Genomic DNA, 26,641 nt, shown 5'->3' with positions numbered 1-26,641 from the left:
GTGTCACTGTCATAATTTGATTCATAATGCTGTTGTGAAGCATTTTGGGATATTTTGTTATGTTAATGGCACAGTGCCGTTGTTGGCTCTCCACAGACAAAGCTGTTCAGCTCCAGACGAAAAGGTGATGTTTTTGCATGACCTCCCATGGCACTACAACACAGTCATGGAAAATGTGGAAGTTGGTGTAGAAATGAGGAATTCCATAAAAAAGGAGTAGGAAAAAAAACAAATCAGAAGCTTTAAGATACATTATACTCACTAAAGATATTTAAAAAGCAAGTTGGAAAAGCAGGGAAACTTTGCAACCAAGAAACAGTTTACCAGAAAAAGAAACCAAGACTAGCTTCTAGAATAGCTTGGAAACCAAAACTGCACCCCAGTGCAGCCTGATATTTGCAGCTGCACGCATCCATTATTGGTGTTCCCAATCTCAGTCAGGACTACCTGTATGTACCACACATCTTTCAAGCTGTTGGGTACAGAGCAACATTTGCAGCAGAGTTGCCAGTTCTACAAAAGCAACATATACATGTGCTTTAAAGTGATCAAATTTTCTCGTCCATACTGGGCACTGAATTACATCCGATTGGGACAGGTGCTCAATAAATGAGCTGCCTTTCAGGCAACTTTACCATCCCAAAAGAAAAACACTCAATCTGCACAACTATTGTCATCATACTGGACTTAATCCACCAACTTTAAACAAATACAGAACTGCATTGCTGAACGGTTCCAGTGTAGTAAATTTGAAATATGGGTATGAATGTGGTTTCTGGTTGTTGATACTTAACTGCAGTTAATAAGAATAGATGATCAGTTTATAAAGATTTAATTGAAAATACATTTGCAGTTATTAACAAGTCTTTCAAAGCCACATAAAAGATGAACTGAAGAAAAATACAATGCTTGCTAAGGTGGTAGCCACCTCGATTTCATCTCACTTTGCTGTTGATAAAAACAACGTACTCCATGGTCCTTTGACATTACATAAAGCTGGGAGTATGGGATTTTAAGAGAACGTGTTTGAGAATTGGGTGGATTTTCACTGCACTAATGCATTGAATGGACTGCTAAGTACATTTTTGGTGATCATGTGATGAATTCACAATTTTTACTGAAGCTGTTCATGCTAAAAAAGGTGAAAGAAAGCTTAAAATGGTACCCTTTCCAAATCTCAAAACATTAGAAACTGGAACATTAAATCAAAATCCAAGTGTACTGACTTACACAACTGATGTGTGCAGTTAAACCACAGACAAAAAAAGGTTGTAAAGTTTGAGGTCAGAACCAGTACCATAAGTAACTATAAACAACACTATGTATTGGTAAAATCAAAAAAACAATTACTACATTGAGCTTAGTCTGCAGAATGACAGTTTTAACTCAATACAATTAGTGCATGCATGTCTCAATACAGAGATCACAGCTCGTTAAGTAAGTCTGCTTAGTGGGGTCTTTTCACCTACAGCCTAAAATCAAGGAATTTACAGCATCAGTAATATTTCACTTTCATTTTCAAGCAATTTACTGACCTTAAATTATCCTGAAACAACAAGCTGTAACCTAGATTTCTGCACAGGGTACTCTAACAACAGGCCTGATGGAACAGGCCAGCTTAGCAGCAAAATACCGAAATAGGCTCCACATCAGAGCAACAGCACCATTGATCTACTAGTAATAATAGATCAAAGAGTTTTATTTTCAATATTTCTGTAACAAATTTATTCAAGATTCAACAAAATGACCTGTCAGTATGGGTAAGCATGTCAGCAGAAGTTTAGATCAGGTTATTTGCAGCAGCATCTTGCCTCTAACATCCAGCTTTCTCACTGAACCACAGTTTTAATTTCTGTATTGCCAACTTGAGTGTTTCCACCCATTCATCCCATACCCCCTGACAACCTTTTGCTGTCACACTGGATACAGAGCTTTCAGCCGAATCACTCCAAAATCCTACCTATGTTTATCTACCCAGCTACAACTTCTCCCAAACCTTTCACTATCCCTTCAACCAACTTACTCAACTCTAATCTTCTAAACAGGCAAATGCTTCAGGTCACCATACCACATTATAAAACAAAAAAAGGTGCAAGTTTTTATAGCCACGATGAAATGCCTATAATATCCTCCCTTAAATTTTTCCCTATTGTTTTTGTCACATTTTAGAACATACGTAAACTAGTAAAAGCACATTCTCTTCGTTCCGTTCCAAGTCTTTCTTCCTTATGATACTTTTCTGACCACTGGGCCCAGAACAAGTTCATTCTCTCCAGTTTCAAAACTCCTTATACCACAGATTCAGGGTAATCTATCAATTCACAAAGGAACACAATGTCTGGACACACTTTCTGTGCATGAAATTGGTTTTAAGCATCTTTGAATATTAAAACTCACTGGTGACCCCTTAAAATGATAAATTCTAATGTAACACTTATTACTAGATGTAAGTGAGAAATGCAGTTGCATTTTATGCCTCATTATGGCCCTCCAAATAGCATTTTGTTGTTGCAAAATGCTAAAACAAATTTGGTCCAATGCCAGAGTTTGAGATAAGATCATATAAAGAAGTGTTTACATTGCAATGTTGTGTGGTTTTGGGGAGGATTTTTTTTTGGGGGGGGGGGGGGAGGGGAGGAAAGAGAAGAAATTAGTTTCAGAAAAAGCTTAAAGCTTAAAACTTCGCAGATCTGAACAGCTTCAATTGCTGAATCTTGTGGGCACTATGAACAGAAGTTTGTGATCTGGTCCAGATTACATCATGTGAAACACCTTTCAAAAAGCATCTAAAGAACCAGTACACATGCTGTTCAAAGTTAAAACATTCTTTATACGTTTTCAAAATGCTTAAGCTGGCTTCAAGTAAAACATCCTAGCGTGGAATATCTATAAATACAACTATCTAACCACGTTAATAATTCTTCCCTTTAACAAGTCCCACATCACAATGTATCAAAGTGAATTCAATGTATTGTACAACACATTTTAAATACAATTCCACTTTCCATGTGCACCCTCACATTTCTCATTAGCAAGATGCAGAGACCCCAGAGACGGATAGCCTGAAGTGAGATTCTACAGTTACACTACTGTTAAAAAGTTTAGGTCTTACAGCCAGTGACAAATATTAAAATTTTAAAAAAGGTGAACTCTCTGCAAATTGTGGAAATTAAATAACTGGTAATTGGACCAATGAGAGTCATCCATCCAGACCTTATGTTTTCAGTGATATTTTTGCAGACTATGTAAAGCAGGCTTGAATTTCCAAACAAGGGAGAGAATCCACAGCAGGTATCATTGACTGGAAAGTGGGATTGGGCCTAGTCTAGGAAGGATGAACAACAGTAGTTACTCTATTTCACTATGATCATGATCATTTCGATCAGCACTATCACGTTCTATTCAATGTTCAATTCACACCATTTCAAATAAGAACAGGCCACATTGTTTACAACCTGTGGGTAAACTTTTCAGATGAAGTGTACCATTAAAACAAATCTGCAATGGAATTAAAATGGAGTTTATCGCATGTGGACCATCTCTTCCAGGAAAGGAGTCTTCATGCAGCCGGTGCAAAGTTGGTCCATCCAGAGTGGTGCTTCATGTTGCAAAGGAGTCCGTCTCGGATAGAAGGTGTAGCTGGTGTCATAGTTTAACAGACAACTGATGGATGACATGTAGATGTCAGAGAATCTGCACAATCTTCGTGAAAAATAGGTTGGGTTATGATAGGTCCTGAAGATGCTCCCAAACTGGGGATTGAATAAATTCTTGGTCAAAGACCTAAAACAAGATTAGAACAAAAAAAGTGGGAAAAAAAAAATTGTATCAGCTTCTGAGAAGTTACTACTGTTTCCCAACCATCTTCCATCCCTCAGTTTTAAAACCAGGTCAGAACCCTTATTTTCTTCAGTTGGCTTTTAGGATGCATGTCGATTCTGTCAACAATATCCATTAGGTCTGACACACACTGGAGTGCATTTCATTGATTGGGGAAAATCCCACCAGCTTTACTATCCATATGAAATATTACAAGAGATTAAAATTTATTTTCAAATCACTTGCACGCATTAATGTTCCATTATTTGATGAAATCATTAGTTAATCTGCACTCTTTCTGCATCCAGCCACTTTGGTTCTAAAATCCTCAACTTTCTTAAATACAAACAGAAAACATTGTAAATACTCAACAGTTTAGGCTACACCGGTAAAGAAAAGCACTGGGTTAATGTTTCAGGTTGATTAACCTTGGTCAGAGCTGCAACATTTGATGCAAAAGGTTTCAGGGAAGAAAGACGGGTCAAAAGAACATGTGGAAAGGTCTAGAGAGATCATTGGGTTTCTGGCGAAAGGCAGAAGAAATAAATTGGTAAAACGAGTTGTGGTGCAAAACAGAAGGAAGGAGCAAGTATTTGGAGAAGTAAACAAACAAAAAAAAAATGGAGACAGAAGAGCTTTAGTGTTTGTATCAGAATTGTTGTCGGCAGGTGGCACTTGGGAAGAGAATAAAACCAAGAAAGCAGTTAGGATCTGAAATTGGAGATTTCCAGCATCTCTATCATCCCCCAATATCCTTGGACAGTTAAAATCTAACAGCTAAATCTCATATGCTAACAGTGCCATTTCTTTGGAACCCCCTTATGTAATTCTCAGGTATTTGACTTTTCACACCAGTTCAGGAACCAGAAGATGAAAAAAGGGTGTGCTAGAGTGGACTAAGGAATCTTAGACAATGGCCTTTCAGGAAATCTAGAACTATTTTGTTTTAAAAAAAGACGTTGCAGATAGAATTCTAAAATATTGGCAATTTATTCATGAAATCCCCAGAAAAACTCATTCAGCAGGGCCTTGATCCCTGAAATCTTTCACATGCAACATGAAAACAGACACAAAAAACTAACATGGCATTGCTGAAACAAAATAAACGTGCCAATTCCCAATTGAAAAATTTCCATATCTCACACTGACCAATATGGTCTTGGGTTCAGTCTCTCATCTTTGTTCTATTGGGCTCAAAGTGATTCCCAATGCCTCAAGATTTCAAGGACTGCTTTTTGACTTTAAGAGCTTATTTTTCACTCAACTCCTTAATTAGATCATGCAGTCACATAGCAATAATTCTTTCTGTACTTGTTCTGATGTTGCAGGGGGGTGGTTGGGGGGCGGGGGGGGGGGAGAAGGGGCGGGGGAGAAGGCGGGGGTGGGAGCATGCGAGAGCACAGAACTTGGAAGTAGAATTAGAAGAATTCATCAACAGCCCCAATCATCATTACTGGCCTAAAATGTGTCTGTTTCCATACTGTGCATCTGACTTTATGACTAAAAATTTAATAACACACTTTACACATGAAAACATTCACCACTTAGATACCACACCAGGTAAATTGGCACGACAGGGATAAATTTAGTAACAATTGCTTTTCTGTTAAAAATTGTTGACACTTTCAAACAAAAAAAAAGTTGGTGAGGTCACAGTTAAGGCGATGCATGTTTGTCATTAGCACAGCAGTAATTCATTGTTGGAATGATACTTTGAGATGTGCTAACAAAAAACCAAAATAAAATTGTTCACTTGTTGTTAGATCTGATACAGTTTAAATATTTGTTGCAATCACATCCCCCCCATTGCATTTTACCTCACAGCAACTCAACTCCCACAACTTTAATCTAGAAACTGACTCTAGATTAACATTCGCAAGGAATTCATTACATTTGTTTTTCTGTTCACCCCTAGGGAAGTGATCCTTTGTGGAAAAAAGTTTTAAACAGTTTTCTCCCCTTTGCAAAATTAATTCTGACCCACATCCTATACCATTCTCCCAGTTTCCCACTTTGGAGCCTCACCTCCTTTCCAGATCCTCTCGCTCAATCTTCAGCTTTGGCACTCACACTCCTGGGCATCTACCACTTATCTCTTTGGCCTTGCTTCTCAGCCTCGCTCACTGTTCTAGCTTTTACATCCTCTGCCCTTGCTAATTGCTAATCACTTCAGTTCTCCAACAAGTTTGGTAGCTAATGGTCAGTCATCTTTTAACTAGTTCATTCTCAGTAGCAATGCTTCTATCAATCAACATTCTCCTCAAATACATTTTCTCCCCTTTACTTGGCAATTTTTCTCAATTGTCCTGATGAGAAGATGATAAAAAGCTTTGACAAACTTGTTTTTTCAATCAATAATTCAAAACATTTCGCAAATTTGGGAATTCTGATAAGTGTAATGATTCAGGACCATCTTCTGCATCAATTTAAAATGGTCTTCATTTTTATGGCTTTCACCAGGTAGTCTATCAAACCTGCCAGTTAAAATAACTCAATAAGTGAAACAGTAGGTCACATGATCTGCATTAACTGCTACAATGTAACAATAACTTCCACTCAAAATGTTGAACTTGCCGTGAGCTCTCACCTTTGTGGCACAAGATGTATATGTATTAATAAAAGCAAAGCATGTTCCTTGTTCTATTGCAAGGACATGCACTCAAATCTGAATACTGATTTTCAACCACAGATTTGTGAGCACTTCACTGACAAATCTTTTCCTTTTAGCCTGTCCTCTTTCAGAGGAGGCTGAAAACAAACATCAGATTGCCATAATGATACATGGCATTCTCAGGTGTAAACCAATTATATTTGTTACACTTGCAGAGCTCCAAGCTTTTGTTTAAAATTGTCTTGAGTAAAATGCTTGTTTTTTCCCCAATATTACAACAAAATTAGAAACATAATCATTACATTAATTCTTGTCTCTCCTTTATCCATTCATCGAGCACTTGTTTAGACTCAGCATCCTGATAAACCTGTGGATATAAAGATACTGTGATATATTACAGATATAGGTGAAATCTTAACTTTATTTCAGTCACCACTCTGTTCGAGTAGCAATAATCTATCACCATGAGAACACCATTCAAAAAAGTGAAAAAGGCATTCATTTGGGAAGGTGGCAGTAATTTGAATTAAAACAGAACCCAAAGAGCTGCAGGGGCTGGAAATACTCAGGTCTAGCAGCATCTGTGGAGAGAAAAATCAGTTAGCATTTTGGGTCCAGTGACCCTTTCTCAGAACTTCTCTCAACAGATGCTACCAGACCTGCCAATCTTTTCCAGCCATTTCTGTTTTTGTTAGTAATTTAAATTACTAAAGGTATGGAGTTTCCAATTACTCCTGCATTAAAACACAATTATCCAATAAATTAAGCAAAGACAGAGGCAATATTTAGTGCCAAAGAACTGTTCGTTGATGATAGTTCCAGATTGTTACCAGTTTGGAACACAATTCTGGAGTCTGATGACTTAAGGCAAGGGGAGTGGGAGACTGATCAAATTCCAAGCTGGGGCAGCACAGTGGCTCAGTGGTTAGCACTGCAGCCTCACAGCACCAGGGACCCGGGCTCGATTCCAGCCTTGGGCAATTGTTGGTGTGGAATTTGCACATTTTCCCCGTGTCTGTGTGGGTTTCCTCCGGGTGCTCAGGTTTCCTTCCACAGTCCAAAGATGTGCAGGCTAGGTGGATTGGCCGTACTAAATTGCCCAGTGTGCAGGGGTATGTGGGTTCTAGGGGGATGGATCTGGGTGGGATACTCCAAGTGGTGGTGTGGGCTTGTTGGGCCAAGGGGCCTGTTCCCACACTGTGGGGAATCTGATCTTCTCATCGTACATCAAGTTCCAAAAAAACTGTCCTGCCCTCCATTATGTCCTGTTAAATACCTCATGTTCAAACAATGAAAAAAGGTAACAGAACAGTCAGTGCGGTTTTCAAACTAAAAATAACTTCTAGACTAAAAAAAAGCAACTTTTGTCTAACAATCTGGGCATCATTCTGGAATTTTCTGGCCAACTGAACAATTGCTCATTAAAATCCAGTGTCATCACTGAACATATCTGCCTCAAATGAAAATGATCCCACATCTCTGGTTTTCAAACACTTTTGAAGCAGACAGGACAAGCAGCATTGTCAGCATTCAAACCATTGCCAAGAACAATGGGGAATAATATGAATTGCAGTAAGAGGTGCAGGCATCAAACCTGAATAAAGAATAAATCTCTGAAGGGAATGAGGTTACTTCTCAGAACATGATGAGCTTGCAGACCAGCAAAACTCACTTGAACTGCAATACTGCAGAGGTGATGACATTACCTGCAGCCTCTCCAGAAGTCCTGTCAGAACCTGTAGCCAGGTCAGTCCATGTGTAAACTGCTCGGTGTTAATGGTGCTGATTTCTGTATCCAATTCTGGTACAATTGCTCCTGTTCTCCAGCCATGTCGCAGCATTAAGTCCTATTGACCAAGGCAGACAAATGTAAAAATCTATCCAGTTGTAAACTGCAGTTATTTTGTCTGTCTAAACCTTAATCATGTGAGGAAAGATGGAAAATAATTAACTGACTGATAGCACATCTCACACGACCAGGCAGACTGTGACATGAATTCTTATTGGGCCATTGGCACAGGCTGATAGGATTCAAAACTAAATCAAAGTGCACTGCAGCAGGAAAGTACCAACCAGGCCGAGGGGGTCTCAGATTCAATCCTTCATCTATATTGGATTAGTGGACTCAGCTGTACAGCCAATCACAAGAGTCAAAATCTTTTTCCTCAGTCAAAATTTTTTGCTGCCATGCAGTCAGTTTCTTTCCAAAGTAACTGACAGGACACTTAATCCCATCCTATCATCTTGCAGTAGAACAGTTGCCATGTTGTCATTAATCAGCTCAAATGGCTCCTCATCACTAAACATGGAAGAACGGTGCAGTACCCTTAGGACAGCTTTCAAGTTTTCAAAGGCTCTTCTCCAGTCTATACAAATTTTCTGATGTTCTTCAACAAATTAAGTACTTAAAGTTCAGAACAAACTTGTGTTAAAATCCCAGACTTGTCCTAGTCATGGGAAAATGCAAAATAGCTCACACTGTTACCTCTTGGAGTTACTTGGCCTATGCCCATTATATCACCTCTGCCTTGGCAAAGTCACTCATAGCCAGAGTTATAACCAAAACAACTATTTCCCAGCACATCAAACCAACCACTCAGTCAAATTGTGTAAAGTATTATTTCCAGGTTTGGATAAAAGTCAACCAAACCTGATGTCAACAGTTAAAATGTCCTTCAATTACTTTATTGGTTACTCATTGAAATGTTGCTTGTGCATTTTTCATTCCACATAGCATGCTTTTTCCCCCCTCAAAGTTCATCGGGTGATAGAAAAGCCAATTTGTTGAGCTCCATCAGTTGACAGAACTTGCCAATAGCCTTTTAGCAAGTCAATTTTTGTGGACAAATTTATTCACTGGAATCCTCTAATCTCCTATCCTATTCAAAAATCAGATTTTGAAGAGATTCTCTATCACCCAACGAGGGGGTGAAATAGCTGTAGCTTCAATTCCCAATTCAGAAAGTCTATTGCCTTTTACTTGAATATTCATAATTGAACATAGACTGCTCAGCTTCAAGTAATTCCTTCAGCATTTTACCCAAACACTTCTGATATGGAAAATAAATGTTCATGACACTGAGATAATCTTTCTTCACAGTTCTGAATTGCCTCCCTTTCCAGGAACAAATTTCACTCATCCCAAAAATCCATAAGAAAAAAAATTAAAAAGTTTCAAAACTAAAAGTCTAATATTCATCTGTATACATGGGAGAGTTGCAAGAACAAAAATATGTTATCAAATCCCCAAACGGTAACCAAGTGAGATCTCTTACGTTACAGAAATACTGAAACTGCTCAGCGCAGCGCCTTATAAACTGTATAAGCAAGGTGTGCAAGTGTGCGTGGGGAGGGGAAAAATCAGATATGGCAACATTACAGCAATACCCAGTAAGGGTCAGCAAGGGACAAGGTGTACAAAACAGAGAAAAGCAGAAATTTAATAGGCTCCAAAAGGAAGGGAAATGATGACCAAAAAAAGTAAAACTAATGGCTCTTTATTCAACAAAGTAAGAAGTATTGATAGACAATGAATTAATGGCACAAGTACAGGTTAATGGATATGATCTTAGAGCCAGTAAGGTTTACAAGGAGATCGAAGCTAGGAACTTAACATTCAGGGTAGGACTTCAAAAAACAAAAAAAAAAAAAAAAGGACAGGTGGGAAGGAAAAGTGTGTGAGATAGCAAAGTCAAACATGACACCTGGTTATAGTCCAAGAGGTTTATTTGAAAATCACCAGCTTTCAGCGTGCAGCCCCTCCATCAGGTGAAGCGAGAGAGACATGCACACAAACTCAGAATTTATAAGCAGAAGGATCAAAAGGTCATACAACTGGAGTGAAGGGTCTCAGTAGTAGTCTCGGCAGGTGTCCAAGAGAGTCAGACAGTGCAAGTCAAGTGTTACCAGCTGAATAACAAATGGATGACCTATAAATTGGATTTAAATGGGGGAAAAGATAAATTACAAAAAAAAATTAAAAACTTGGCACTGGAGACCAAATGATTGGAATAATGTGATAGATACAAGAGTCACATGCAGGCAGGGTTTAAACCAAAGTAACAAGACTGTACAAACTAATTAAAGATAGAGAGATCATAATTTATCCAGGTGACTGTCAAAACAGGACAGTAAGGAAGATCTTACAGATACAGAGCAGTATGGCGAGGTCACATGTAGCGCAACAGGGGCACAAGATCACATTTGTGGCCACCCTCATAGGTATGGAACTTGACTATCAGTTTCTGCTCAGCAATCCTGTGTATCTCAAAGTCGGCCTTGGAAGACACCTACCTGAAGATCAGAGGCTGAATGTCCTTGACCATTAAGTGCTCCCTGACTGGGAGGGAACACTCCTGTCTGGTGATTGGGCAGTGCCCATTCATCCATCGTCATAGCGTCTGCACGGTCTCACCAATAAACCATGTCTTGTGGAAATCCTTGCTTGCAGCATGAGATAGACAACATTGGCCAAGTCACATGAATATCTGCTGTGCATGTGGTGGGTGGTGTTCCCACATGTGATGGTAGTATCTGTCGACATTCTGACAGGTCTTGCAGAGGTTGCTGTGGGTTAGGGTTGAGAGGTCTTGTGGTAGATATCGTCCTGAAGGCTGGGTAAGTTACTGTGAATGATTTCTCTTTTACATTTGATGGTTGTTTGAAGGTGAGAAGTGGAGGCTTAGGGATAGTCTTGGCAAAATGTTGATTGTCATCGACTTGAAGGCTGTGGAGAACATGACGCGGTCCATCTGCTCCAGGGAAGTACTGGATGAAGTGTACTCTCAGTCAGAGATCCATGGTGCAGTGACCAAAGAGAAAGTTGAACTGGATCCCTCAAGAAGGCCACTGCCCCAGGCTTGAGATGTATGCTGAAGCCATCAGGAGATACATTAACACCAGATTCGTCAGTTGCGCTCACAAGCCAATGCTGTCTATTTCATACGCTGCAGGCAAGGATGCCCTGGTGCATGGTATATTGGCAAGACCATACAGATGCTACAAGAATGCATGAATGGACACTACACAATTGCCAGAAAGTGTTCCCTCCCAGTCAGGGGAATACTGCAGCAGCCAAGGCCATTTAGCCTCTGATCTTCAGGTAAGCATCCTCAGAGGCAGACTTTAAAATAAACAATACAGAATCACTGAACAGAAACTGATAGCCAAGTTTCATACCCACGAAGACAGCCTGAGCCATGAACTCTGGTTCATGTGACCCCCACTGCACTGTTCTGTAGCTGTAAAACCTTCCTCACTGTCTGGTTTTGACATGGCACCTTGACAAATTTTTATGATCTCTGTACCTTAATTAGTTTGTACAGTTTTGGATTACTTTTTACTTTGGTTAGACTCTTGGCATGTGACTCTTATACATATCATGTTATTTTAGCCATTTAGTTTGTCTCTAGCATCACCTTACTTTTAATTTTTTGTAATTATCTCTGCCTCATTTAAATTGAAATTTCAGTCATGCCTTCACTTGCTAATCAATTGGTAACACTTTACTCACACCATCTGACACTCTTGGTCACCGGCAGAGACTTCTTATTTGACACTCCACTCACACCATCTCTCTGCCTATAAATTGAGTCTGTGCGCTCGTCTCTTACACTTCACCTGATGAAGGGGTTGCACTCCCAAAGCTTGTGATTTCAAATAAACCTGTTGGACTACAACCTGGTGTTGTGTGATTTCTGACCTTGTCCACTCCAATCCACAACCAGCACCTCCACATCATTGTTATTACAGGAGATAGGATAAGTACAGTAGCAAGGTTAAAAGAATGCAAAAGTTGGGAGGTAAGAAACCTAAAAAACAGGATGATGACCTTGGTAGGAGTAATTTAAAAATCAGTACCTAGCAGTACTTACAATAGTGGGACAGAAAATAAATCAGGAGATCACAACGGCTTGTTTTAAAAAAATAGTAATGTGCATGTAAGTCACATCGCTCTTCTGCTAATTTATAGCATACTCACGCCACTTCCCTACAACATTGTGGTAGATCCAAGCAGGAATCAGGCTACTTGGATCTGTGGATATATAATGAGGCAGGCTGAATAAATCGTGTCCAATTAAGAGACCCCTGGGGTAACAGCAGCCATAACATGGCAGACTTTAGCAGTCAGTTGGGAAGGGAAGAATTTGGGTCAGAAACAAACAAAAAGTGTGTAAAAATTTAAATGAGGGAAAATACAAAAAGGAATGATGGCAGAGTTATCTGAAGTGGGCTGGGAAAGGTATTTAGCAGATATTTAATAGTTCAAAGCTTAAAGAGCAAAGATATAATCCAGTGGAGGAAGAAGGATTTAACAAGGGAAGATGAGGGGTAGTATCAAGTTGAAGGAAAAACCATATACAAGGTGACAGAGATCAGTGACAAGCCAGGGGAAAGTTCTAAAAACCAACAAAAAAAAATTAAAAATGAACTTTTGGGGTAGACTTGCAAGAAAAAAAAACAAGACAGCAAGAGCTTCTTTAAATAAGTAAGAAGGGAGTGAAAAGCCAAAAAGTTAATGTGGACCCCTTAGGAGAATACAGCCTGGTAAAATATTAATAATGACAGGGATCTAGGGAGTAGCAGAGGCATTGTATAGATAAATACATACGTACCTTTTTCAAAGCAGAAAACACTACAGCATCCTAAAAATACCAAATAATTCAAGGAACGAATAGAAAGAAAATAAACACGTACTTATCATGAGTCTAACAGGGCCAAGGACTGTTAATCTCCTGGCCCTAATGGGGTGAAACTAAGATATTAAAAAAGAAAGCAGTTAGAGGTAATGGATGCACTGGTAGCAATCTTACAAAAATCCTTAGATTCTGGAAGAGTCCCGGAAAAAACCTGAAAGTAAAAAAAATACTTAAAACAGGGAAGGAGGAGACTAAAAAAAAGGACCAGTTAGCTTAAATGTCTGTTACTAGGAAAATGTTAGAGTCTATTATGAAGAATGTAATAGCAGAACATTTAGAAATATGATATGATCAAACAGAGTCAGTGTCACTTCATGAAGGGGAAGTCATGCCCAACATATTTGTTAAAATTCTGAGAAGGAAGCAAGTGGGATAGATACAGGGATGCAGTGGATCTAATTAATATAGATTTTCAGAAGGCATTTGGTAAATGCCCTATATGTTGGGCTACTTAATAATATAGGACCCACAATGTTGGAGGTAGTCAATGAGCATGCATATAAGTCTAATAGAAAAGAGTTGGAACAAGAATGGCAAACTGTAACTAATGGAGTGCCACAGAGATCAGTGCTGGAACCACAACTAAAAGTAATGATTGAGGAGGAAGGTGAATGGACTATACCCAAGTTTGCAGGTGACAGAAATAGATGGGAAGGCAGGAGTGAGCTGACAACAAATCTACACAGGGTTATAGGCAAGTTAGCAAGTAGGCAAAAAAAAACTTGGCAGATAGAATATAAATGTGAGGAAATGCGAGGTCTTGCACTTTGGCATGACAAATAGAGAAACTGAATATTATTTAAGTGGAGAAAGATTGCAGAAAGCTACAGTACTAAATTAAAAAAGGATTGGTGTCCACATGCATAAATTAGAAAAAGTTCACATGCTCAGCATGTAATAGTAAAGGTAAGTGGAATGTTGGCCTTTACTTCAAAAAAAAAGGGAATACAGTAGAATAGTGGGGGAGATTGTGCTTAAGCCCACAAACTATGCCACAGCTGGAAGTCAATGAACCATTTTCCTCCCCTTATCCAAGGGGAGTTAGAGTAGCATTGGGAGCAGTCCAGAGAAGGTTCACTAGGCTGATCCTGGGTGGAGGAGTGGAGTAGATTGAGCCTGTACTCATTAGAATTGAGAATAGGGTCAACTCTATTGAACCATAGAAGATTTTTGAGACTTGTTGGGGTACATTTGGGAAGGTTGATTCCCCTTGTAAGACAGTCTGGGTCCATTGAGAATAATCTCAGAATAAGATGTTGCCCATTTAAGGCAGAGCTGGATTGGCCTACTTCTGCTCCTACATCTTACAGTCTCAAGTTAATAATTAAAGCTCTTTAATACTGACCAAAAACTAACATTCCACTAGTTCAAATCCAAGTCTCTGAATTAAGTGCTCATAACGTATTAGAGAAATCAGACACTATCACAATGAATTGAAAACCAGGCTGTCATGTGCAATAAAACTAAGACTAGCAAACTCACCATAGTTCCTGGGAGGACCATAAAGCTGGTCCTCTCTCTAGTGGTGGTTTAGCTGGACAGTCACCAGGCCACAGGCTCCTTGCGTGGTTGAGAAAGTCTGAAAGTCATGGTAACCTCAACCAATGTGGGAACTGACCCCACACTGTTGGCATCACTCCATCACAAACCAGTCATTCAGCCAACAGAGCTGATCGAACCCCAGTAGCAAAAAAACTACACATCAGTTGGTTCACACACAGTCATATTAGACATGAATCCAAAGCTATTGGCAATAGATTACAGCTCTTCAAAGTTTCCCACGCTTGCTACTAGCAACAAGGGTCATTGTATAGGGTGGCTCGGTGTGGCAGTCAAAACAGATAATCCGCTGGGCTTCATGAAATGTCTGTCTCTCTCACCATGGATACTGCTAATTCTTTATCCAACTATCTTTAGGATTGCTTTTCTTGGGTTTAGCTTTGCCTGACATGGCAACTTTTATTAAAATTTAGATCCAATGTGGAATCAGCAACTAATAGATCTTGGATCATCTTCTTGGTTACCACCGGCAATCAAGAACTGTCACTCTGCTAATGTTTAAATATTTATCTTCCATGGCGTACAATGTTACTGTTCTCTAGGTCAACCATGGTTCAATGCGTCTAGCACGGAATTTATCGGAAAAAACATTAATACAACAGAGGGCTCAAAACTGTGCCAATACTTAGAATAAGTAAGCAAATACTAAGCAAACAGTACAAAACAGCAGCTCTACATTTAAATTAAATTTTTGTCCTAAACTGGAGATCACAAGCAATTCCTAACCAATTCTGTCTGCAATTAGTATGTGACAAACTTCATAAGACCAAAGTTTATATTTAAAGGAATAAATACTCAGGGAGCATCTCAGCCAAAAAAAAAAATCAATAAATCAGTCAGGCATTTTATTTGCATCTGCAAACAGAAAACAACATGTTCAGAACATCCAAATGGAAACACTTCAAAAGAAAAATAAACACCAAGTATCACCAGTAATGGATTAAAGCATAATTTCTATTTGCCTCACATATTTCCATCCTGACAGCTGATCCAGGAAGCTGCTAGTAAATGGCATATCACTGCACGAATTCTATTCGGACACAAGCTCGAGAGAAGTAAAACTGTACTTACTGCCAGGTCACTGTACAGATGGTCACCAAAATAAAGCACCTTGGATCCACCCCAGCCTGTCAGTCGTAGAAAATCAAATAGGTTTCCCTGCAGATTGAGAGCAGAAAGATGAGTAATTTCAAGAAACATTAGTGGAATAGATGTGTTTGGTCTTCTGAGGTTTTCATGACTTGAAATAGCAACTGACTAGAGAACAGCACATCGTGACAGTTATGAAATACTGAACGAGAGTCCACAGCACTGGCATATATAAATGTTGGATCATGATCAGATCTGCCCTCAAACTGCAGTATGGAGCTTTTATCTTCAACACGTTATAGGTACCCTTGAGGCAGGATATGTGTTTTAGGTCCTGTAAGGATTAGACATATAGATAGTGTAGCGCTGACAGATTCAATAGTTGATCACAAACTCTGGTACCTACATACATTACAAATAACAGACATCGCCAAATTTGGGACAGTATTGAACAGTTTGCATGCACACTATAGCACACAAAATCGCTTTGCCTTATACTATAAGTGGTCCTAGTAGGATGGGGAATTAACCCTTTATGCCATCAGGTCACATGCCACACAAAATGGCAATAATCAAGTAACTTTTCTAAAGGTTTAAATCACATACTAGACGTAGATGACAATGACGACTCACGGGTCCAAAGAGACAAAAGCTACAACATTATTGGGTAGATGGCAACTATCTAGGTATGTCCTGTACACAAAGCAGGGCAAATCCAATTGGGCAAATCACCACCCAGCAGTCCAGTCAGTGGAGGGGGGCCACTAGCAATGCTAACAAGCAGCACTTAGTTAAAAACCTGTTCTGCTCTGCGATATTCAGCTTGGGTCCTGACAGGACACCTCTTCTGGCCTCATTACAACCTTGGATCAAGCATGGATAAAAGAGCTGAATTCCAGAGGCAAGGAGAGAGCAACTGCCTTGATATCAGTGCTGCATTTGACAGAATACATCATTGAGGAGCCCTAATAAAACTAGAGCTAAACTAAATGGAACTAGAGAATCAGTGGTAAATTTCTCAGCTATTGGAAATATACCTAGCACTAAAAGGAAGTTGGAAATCAGTTCTCAGTGCCACATATCTCTGCATGAGTTTCTCAGAATGGTGTCAAAGACCCAACCAATTACCTTCCCTCCAATAAAGAGAAGAAAAAAAAAAATCAGGAGTGGAGGGGTTTGTCAAATGATTGCATAATCATCATATCATCCACAGATTCTGAAGTTAACGCCCAAACACACCAGGACCTAGACAATATTCAGGCTTGGACTGTCAATATATTGCAAATATTCCTTGCCATTAAGTGCCAGGCAAAAGACCAACTTCAATAAGTGAAAATCTAACCATAGCCCCTTGATATTCAATAGCATTTCTACCTCTATCCTCTACTATCCCATCCTGGGGGTTACTATTGATCAGAAACTGAAATAGCCATACTGTGGCTGTAAGAGCAGGTCAGAGAATAGGAATGCTGCAATTAGCAACTCCCTTCCCAACTCAAGTCTGTCTGACATCTACAAGACAAGTCAGGAATGGAATGGCATTCTTCCCACTTGCCTGCATAGAAGGGTGTCTCCAATGCTGGATATCACCCAGGACTAGGCAGCTTTCTTGATTGGATGTGGTACCAAAGACATTCACATTCTCCATACTGGCAAACAGTAGCAGCATTGTACACTCACATGGACAACAGGAGCTGGAGCAAGACATTCAGCTCTTCTAGCCTGCACCATTATTCAATATGATCATGGTTGGTCATCCAATTCAGTACCCTGTTCCAACTTTCTCTCTATACCCTTGATTCCTTTAGCTGTAAGAACTATACCCAACTGTTGTTTTCAGAAACATTCAATGTTTCAGCCTCAATTGCTTTCTGCGGCAGAGAATTCCAGCAGCTCACCACTCTCTGAACAAAAGTTTCTCCTCATTTCAATCCTAAATGGCCTACATGACATCCATAGGTTGTGACCCCCCATCAGAAACATCTTTTCTGCATTTGCTCTTCAATACAACTGAAGCGAAAGTTCATTTTTAGGAGGTAGTTAGACCACACCTGCAGAGCAGTGTGCAGCTTTACCTCCTTAACCCAGAAAAGATATTATTGCCATAGACGGAGTGCAATGAAGACTCATCAGATTTATTCCCAAGACAGCGGGGCTATCCTACAAGAACATATTGAGGAGCACTAAAATCAGGGTCACAGGCTCAGTGTGTCATCAGAAACATCTTTCCTGCACGTACCCGCCCGAGAATCCCGCTTATCTTCTAAGCTCAAATGAATAGAGGCCAAACTTGATCCAATCTCAAGAATGGAGAGAGATTTGGAAAGGGAGAGGTTCATTGGTGTACAAGGATACAAGGATACACTAAAAGCAAGCATGTTGGCACTGTAGATGGTGAAGAAAGCAAATGTTAATGTTGGCCTTCATAGCAAGAGGATTCAAGTACAGGAGCAGGGCTGTCTTGCTGCAGGGTCTTGGTGAGATCACACCTGGGATTTGACATACATGTGTAGTCTCCTTGCCTGAAGAAGGTTTGACTATGGAGGGAATGCTATGAAGGTTTAGCAGAGTGATTCCTGGGATGGGATGACCAACATACAACAGCTGCCAAAATGAGTAACCTCACATTATACTACATCTGCCATGCACTTGCTCAACTTGTCCAAATCAGTGAAGCATCACTGCATCCTCCTCACAGCTCAACCTCCTGCCCAGTGTTGTGTTTGCAAATTTTGCGATCTTACATTCCATTCCTCATTTAAAAAGCATTATTATATGTTGCAAATAGCTAAGATTCAACCACTGATCCTTGTAAATATTCACCATTCACTGCCTGCCACTCAGGAAAAACCCCATTTATTCCTCCCACTGTTGCCCATTAACCAGCCCTCTATTCAGGTCAGTACACTACCTAATCCCATGCACTTTCATTTTACACAAAAAAGGCAAGACGCACAGTAGAACTACAAAGACTCCTTAGACAGCACTTGTCAAATCCAGGCTCACTAACACCCGAAAAGGACAAAGGATACTGACAACACCATCATTTGCAAGTTCCCCTCCAAAACTCACCATTCGGATTTGGAAATATAATCATCCATTCCTTCAGCGTGCTGGGTCCAACTCCCAGAACCCCTTCCCTAGTGGCAGTTTGGGCTTTATTGAAAGCAAAAAGGGACACCAGCAGTCACTTACCACTATCTTGTCAAGGGTAAGCAGGAAGGGCAATTTAAAAAAAAATGCTGGCTCAGCCAAAGCCCATGAGTGACGTTTTTCAGAAGTTAGAATGGCACTTGTCAAAAGAAACAAAAAAAATGACATCCAGAGGGAAAAATAGATCTGATTGGGCAAGTTTGGATTAGTTTAGTGTTAGAAGAATTTGAGAGATTATTCCAATGTTGTTTTGCTGCATTCCTGCCCAATAAAAAAAATATTGAAATCACAAGATTTTCACATTCAAATAGTGAATCTGGACACTATTTTTGACTCCATAGTACCACCCCTGGAGGGCATGAATTCAAAGCCTTCTTCAGGCCTACAGTAGTTAAATATAGTCTGACATTTCAGTCCAGAGCAAGCACAGCAATGTAGGAATGTCACCAATTTAATGAGACGTTAAACTGAGGCCACATCAGCACAGTCAGTAGATGATAAAGTCTCTGTGGCTCTAATTGAGAAGAAGCAGACAGTTGTTCTCACCAACATTTATTCCTCAATCAATACCAACAAATCAACCCAACTGATCATTTATATAAACCTGTGTCTGACACTTCAAAAGTATTTAACTGGCTGTGAGGTACTTCACAAAATGGTCAGGGGGGTAGGAAAGCATTAAATAAATGACCTTGATTTACACAGTGACGATGTGTAGTAGCAATTTATTCAGGTTCTTATATTTACATTAAAAAGCAATTAGCAAACTACAAGTCTGTGCAAAAAAAAAATCTTCAAATGTTCTCCCAATATAGAACACCAAGGTTGGTCAATACCCCTTCTACTTCTGTAAGCAACAAAAGAACTCCCTGCACCCTCTGGCATTAAAGTACATCGCAGGTCAGGCTGAACAGCTTAAAAAGGGTATTTGCATTTGTCAAACAGGTTTAATTACATATCAATTTGAGCTGCAAGCATTTTATTTTCGCAGTTTAAAATCTTACTCTTGGACACAGGCCTTCAGCACCAAATAACATGTCAACTTTAGTTTAGATGTCAAACCAAGGCAGTGGTTAAAAAAGTGCCTCTCTTTAACGTACCATGATTTATGTAAAGGCATTTCCTTCAAATAAAAACAAAGGAACACTATCATTTTCTGTTGTCTTTATTTATGCCTTTTAAAAAGTTCATAGGTCCTTAAAAAGTAAATTCATTGTTTGGAGGTCTTATACTCATGCTTCTAACAATGCTGACCATTGTAAATAGCTGGGTGGTGGATGGGCATTAGTTACATGGCCTAGCTATTCCTTCAGTTTTAGTCTGTCACCCTACGGGATCTTTGTTTGTCTTTGAGAACATGTGCCAAGGAGGCTCTCCAATCTGACTGCCCTGCATTGCAGTTTCTTGTTTGCTTCTCTGTATGCTTTCAGACTGCTTAACTGTTTTGTTAATTGAACATACATGTCTGGAGTAAAATTAGATCTGGCTATTGGCTATTGTCAGTCAGCAGATATTCCAACCATTTGTATTCATCAGTTGTACACAATTGTCGGCACTGTTCCTATGGCAACCATTAATGCTTCCAGGTTTTATACAAACTAGCAACATGCAGCAGAAAATTCAATTTTGCACTTAGAATAATAATTCTCCAGTTATTGCAGCTCTTCCAAATTGTAAACACCAAAACCCTGGAAATTTTGGCTCTCAAATGACTATTTTTGCTTCAATCATGTTTCAAACACATTCTGTATAGGGAAGAACAGTGACTCGTAAATCAGTAAAAAACTGCTGGAATCAGCAGTTCAAGGCCAGTTGCTTTATTGAAAACTACAGCAGGCTCTAGGCTTTCAAAAAGCTGAACATCAAAAATCTGCTTTGAGTCTTCAAAGAAAAAAGACTGACCTCAAATACATTGTATAGTTTTTATTTTCAGTACAAACTTCTATATTGCAGAAATTTTTTTTATTTTTTTTAAAATTTGAGGTGGTGGTGGAAATGAACTGCAATCTCATTTTGTGGAAACAGCCACTGATTTTACATGCTTGATAATGCCAGTCAGCCAAAAGTCAAAACAGACTAATATTTGACTGAGCTGAAGAATCCCTCATCTTGAGATCCCAGTCTTTAGATTTGGTAATCAAGACAAAAAAAAGTAGTGACCTAATGCAGCTTGTCAGAGTCAACCCTCAATAAAACTGCGTGAAGTTTAAACTTATGGGGTGGATGAAAGATGGTACTCAGGCCGGAAATATTGTGAATAAAATTCTGGGATTATGTCTGTGGGAAACTGAATGCAGAGGTCCCACCTTCAATTCCAACAGATCAAATTCTCACAGTGACAGGGGTGGGGGGGAACAGGGAGAGAAGACAGACTTCACAGCGACAGGAAGTCAGAGCATACACAGCTGTTTGAATGGAGTACAGAGTTCAGGGCGGACCACATTTTGGCCTGTCCAAGGACCTTCACACAGACTGTGGGTGTCATAAATTGATGGATTACTCAAAAGGACTGATGAGATCACGATAGTTAAACAAATTGTGTTTTCAAATTGCCTCCTCTTTTAACTATGAGAGAAGCTAGATGTTGTTCCTGGTGACTTAACAATTCTTTGCTGGAATGTCTCGATTTGTGGGCTGACTGGTATAGCATTTGGTTGAGCAGTTTAAATAATTTTGCTTTGACAGTCAGGAAGGATCATTTGTTACAAAAGCTTGGCTGAGCTTCAAAAGTTAGTTTCTCTGTGGGGTTCAGGCTCACAATTTAATTAACAGTTTAAAAGAGACTGTGGAAAAGGACTAGAGTACAGACAGAGGACTCTTGTTTTTAAGTGAGATATTAACCATGTGAGGGGCTCTTGTAGTAGTGCTCTACTTCTGGACCAGGAGTCCTGGTTCAAATCCCACCTACTCCAGGAGGTACGTAATAATAACAACAACGACATTTATGAACAGGTTGATTATCTTTATCAAGAAAGAAAAATATCTTTAACCATGTGTAAAAAAAGTTAAAAATTTGTTGCCTTTACGAATTGGAGTCAAGATTTTTTTTCACGTCGATGTGGCCATCTGGGGTTTTGCTGATGGTGGATACTGCGCAAGTTCACATTACACCGGTAAGGGAGGTACAAGCAGCCATATTGGGTGGGGAAGAGCACGTGAGCTTAAAACCTTCAAAAACCAGGATAAACTCAGAATCAAAGCAGACCTTCTGATTAACCTGCCCCTGCACTTCCTTCACCACCACATCCCTTTAACATCAGCTAAGCCGGACTTCACCCCAGACGTGCCATCATCTCCTCCCCCTCCCAACCCGTTGCTCACTAGAGCAAAAAAACACTTAGACTCTGGGTACTTAACCAAGGCCAGTCCAGTGAGTCAGAAAATTTTGAGCCACTTGCCTCAGTGACCTGAGGAGTCAAAGTTTCAAAGTTAGCTGATAGTCACCTAGGACTGCAATAAGGAAAAATTTCTTCTGTAATTTGAAGGGTTGTAAAAAGCCCTTCAGAACTCTTAGAGGGCTCAGGGCTGTCAGTAGACTGGAGATCCAGAGGAATCTAAAGGTTACAGCATGAGGGGCAGGGAAGTGGAGTGGAGACAGGTTAGCCAGGAATGGGAAGGCAGGGTCAAAAAGAAAAACAAAAACAAAAAGAAGGCCATGTGCAAAAAGAGAGCCAGGGCAAACACCAGCAAATTCTTTTCACTCTGGTACTCCAACAGCATGAGTTTCTACTTTAGGCTGCTACTGGCTTTGCATGGTCAGGGCAGAATCTCTTATAAATGCCTGTGAGAATGCAGCAGAATTCCATCCCCTGGAACAGGTGTAATTAGATAAGAGCTAGAAGCAGTGCCAATTTCCATCTGCTGACACAAACAGATGCAAATTCCAAAATGCTGAGATTGTCCGGAGTGCAGATTGTTAACATTGCAAGGGTATTTATATTTGATGCTGTTAACAGTTAGAATCCTGTTGTAACACAGGTCACCTAGTGGGGTTTGGGGTAAAGAGCAGGGTTGGAGAATTTAGGAAATTCTTTTCCATCTGGTCATGCTAAAAATCAAACAAAGACAGACCGAAGAAAAAAAAAATAAACAAAACACAGGCACTCGTGTTCCAAAGCACAAACTCAGTGGTCATTAAATTTCCACACACTATAAATTGAAAGAGGAATTCAGAGCAAAATAGCCCTACAGTTCACCCAGAGTCCTAGTTAAAAACCAGACATGACATCCAAGTTTATCACTGGCAAAGTTAGAATACCTAAATTCTGACTAAACATGTTTCAATACAAAATCTAGACACACAAGATACAGATTTTCAAAAGAGACTGAATTATGCAAACTCAATTAAGAATTTTCTTGTTATCTTCTCACCAGTTTATGCCTACTGTCAGAGGCTGTCACCTGACTAAATCTTGGCAATATTCCCAGTCCATTTACACATTTTCCCATATGAGAGAGGTTGGCATTTGAAAGAATCTCACTTATTTCAAAACATCTCCCTTCACCGTGTGCCTTGTTTCTACCTTCTATGTAGAAGGGATAGGAGGTGCAGTGATTTGAATATAAAGCCAGAAAACAGGTTTTAAAGCTTCAGAAACATGGTACATAAACATTTTCCTCACACGGCCCTTACATTATCAAAGCAAAAAAAAACACATTTGCGCTGAAATGTCAATGAAAAGCAGTCTTTAACAGTAAAGAGCATCATCAAGCCAAAGATCTTGATTTTCCGTTAGAAGTTCAACAGTTAGCCCTTAAAGCAGAAGTTTTACTAACTAATAGTTTTAACAATAGGTTTAGATCATGAGCAAGAGCATCAAGTTAGATGTAATAATGGGAACTGCAAATGCTGGAGAATCCAAGATAATAAACGTGAGGCTGGATGAACACAGCAGGCCAAGCAGCATCTCAGGAGCACAAAAGCTGACGTTTTGGGCCTAGACTCTTCATCAGAGAGGGGGATGGGGTGAGGGTTCAGAAATAAATAGGGAGAGAGGGGGAGGCGGACTGAAGATGGAGAGAAAAGAAGATAGTGGAGAGGAGAGTATAGGTGGGGAGGTTGGGAGGGGATAGGTCAGTCCAGGGAAGACGGACAGGTCAAGGAGGCGGGGTGAGGTTAGTAGGTAGGAAAATGGAGGTGCGGCTGGAGGTGGGGGGAGGGGACAGGAGAGGGGGAAAAACAGGTTTGCAAGGTGGGGATGAGCTGGGCTGGTTTTGGGATGCAGGGGGGGGGGGGGGGGGGGGGGGGGAGATTTTGAAGCTTGTGAGGTCCATATTGATACCATTGGGCTGCAGGGTTCCTAAGCGGAATATGAGTTGCTATTCCTGCAACCTTCGAGTGGCATCACTGTGGCACTGCAGGAGGCCCAGGATGGACATGTCGTCAAAAGAATGGGAAGCGGGAGTTAACATGGTTCGCAACTGGGAGGTGCAGTTGTTTACTGCGAACTGGGCGGAGGTATTCTGCAAAGCAGTCCCCAAGCCTCCGCTTGGTTTCCCCAACGTAGAGGAAGCCACACCAGGTACACAGTGGATACAGTATACACATTGGCAGATGTGCAGGTGAACATCTGCTTAATATGCACAGTCATCTTGGGGCCTGGGATGGGGGTGAGTGAGGTGGTGTGGGGGCAAGTGTAGCATTTCCTGCGGTTGCAGGGGAAGGTGCCAGCTGTGGTGGGGTTGGAGGAGAGAGAGTGTGGAGCAGACAAGGGAGTCACAGAGAGAGTGGTCTCTCCAGAAGGCAGACAAAAGGTTGGGATGGGAAAAAAATGTCTCGGGTGGTGGGGTCAGATTGTAGTTGGCGGAAGTATCAGAGGATGATGCGTTGTATCTGGTGGGGTGGTGGGCGAGGACAGTCCTTGAGGAACGTGGGCATCTGGGATGTGCAGGAGTGGAATGCCTCATCCTGGGGGCAGATGCTGTGGAGGTGGAGGAATTGGGAATAGGGGATAGAATTTTTAGCAGAAGGGTGGGTGGGAGGAGGTGTATTCTAGGTAGCTGTGGGAGTCGGTGGGCTTGAAATGGACATCCGTTTCTAGCTGGTTGCTAGAGATGGAGACTGAGAGGTCCAGGAAAGTGAGGGATATGCTGGAGATGGTCCAGGTGAACTTGAGGTTGGGGTGGAAGGTGTTGAAGAGGATGAACCGTTCGAACTCCTCTTGGGAGCAAGAAGCAGCCCCGATATAGTCAGTCAATTAACGGAGGAAGAGGTGGGGTTTGGGGCCTGTGTAGGTGCGGAAGAGGGATTGTTCCACGTAACCTACAAAGAGGCAGGCATAGCTGGGGCCCGTGCGGGTACCCATGGCCACCCCCCTTTGGGGTTATTGAGATTGTTGCCAGTTGATGACAGTCTATGGTCTGCCATCATGCAAACATTGTTTACAAAAAGATTCTAGTGAATTCTTGTTTTAAAAAATTGTGGGCGCAAGTTGTTACTCGTTCTTTTAACAGTACTCAAAGAAGAAAAAAGGGCTTGCATTTACAAAGTGCCTGGCATGGCCCTGCAACAGGGCTTCACAAACAAAAGGACTCGTGTAGTTTTAGTGGAGTCAGAGCATTCAGTCTGTACCTTATCGTCACTGAAGGCTAAACATGGATGGGAAAGCAGGCAAGTGCTCCGCACCTTTGAAATATAACCAAGAATTATTTTACATACACCAAAGAGGGGGACAGCAATGGTATGATTACCTGAAGCCACAATTCCGCTTCATCCAAGAAAACAAAAACATCAGACACCAGGCAAATAAACCTCATGTATTAAACATAAAACAAAATACATCCTACAACTTGTGTTTACTGTGGGAAACATCTTGTCAGCATTTACAGCTTCTCTGCATGAGTGAGCTGGGAGCAGAAACTCAATCAGCTGTCACACTCCCTCACCACACAGACAGCACAGAGTTTGGTAAAATGTGAAGTCAACCCCATAAAGAAATGTGCAAAAAGAGTACAGAAGAATATTGACAAAGTCACACACAGATTTCAAAATGGCACTACTGAGAAAATTCTGCATATTATTCTTGGATGTTAGAATGACAGCAATATTGTCATGCTCACAAGGAGTACACAATTACTCAAAGTGCAGCAAGGACAAAGGACACTGAATTACAAAGCATGATTAAATAATGATCTTGAAAATTATGCAAATCTATGAATTACTTGAAAGAGCAGCAAACAAAGTAGAAAGTGCATTCTAATACTAACAACTCATGCAGGGAGATAGCAAGAACTGCAAATGCTGAAGTCAGAGTCAATAGGGTGTGGAGCTGGAGGATCACGGCAGGTCAGGCAGCATCAGAACAGGAAGGTGAACATATCCGGTTTACAGCCTTTAACAAAACTGGGGAAGGGGAACAGGGCTGTGTCCAAATCAGACAGGAATTCACCTCTATATCCTCCACCCTGGGTCTACTGTATCTGGTGCTCCCAATATGGCCTTCTCTACACCAGTGAAACCCAGTGCAGATTCAGTGGCCGATTCAGAGCACCTGTGCTCTGTACACTGTAATTAACAGCATCTTCTGGTTGCCAACCATTTTAACTCCACCTCCCACTCCATCAATGACATGTCTATTCTGGGCCTCCTCCAGTGTCACAACAACGCCACAGGTAAACTGAAGGAACAACCCGATATTCTGCCTCAGGAGCCTCCAGCCCAATGGCCTCAACATAGAATCCACCAGTTTCAACATCTCCCACCTCCAACCCT

At 40.6% G+C, this 26,641-nt stretch overlaps 1 protein-coding gene across 1 annotated transcript in view; it reads right to left on the bottom strand.

The window, feature by feature from the left end:
- Positions 1-816: 816 nt before the first annotated feature.
- The window catches only part of LOC125460336 (5'-nucleotidase domain-containing protein 2-like), a 68,005-nt gene continuing 42,180 nt past the window's right edge, over positions 817-26,641 (bottom strand). The window contains exons 11-14 of the mRNA XM_048547721.2: positions 15,760-15,846; positions 8,137-8,277; positions 6,733-6,797; positions 817-3,783 (exon numbers count right to left, since the gene is read on the bottom strand). Of these exons, the coding sequence (XP_048403678.1) occupies positions 3,522-3,783; positions 6,733-6,797; positions 8,137-8,277; positions 15,760-15,846 (555 nt within the window). The 3' untranslated portion in view covers positions 817-3,521. The remainder of the gene's footprint in view (positions 3,784-6,732; positions 6,798-8,136; positions 8,278-15,759; positions 15,847-26,641) is intronic.

Source organism: Stegostoma tigrinum, chromosome 11, assembly GCF_030684315.1.
Source record: "Stegostoma tigrinum isolate sSteTig4 chromosome 11, sSteTig4.hap1, whole genome shotgun sequence".
Taxonomy (NCBI): Eukaryota; Metazoa; Chordata; class Chondrichthyes; order Orectolobiformes; family Stegostomatidae; genus Stegostoma; species Stegostoma tigrinum.
Note: the sequence above shows the minus strand (reverse complement) of the source record. Positions and strands in the feature narration are given on the sequence as shown.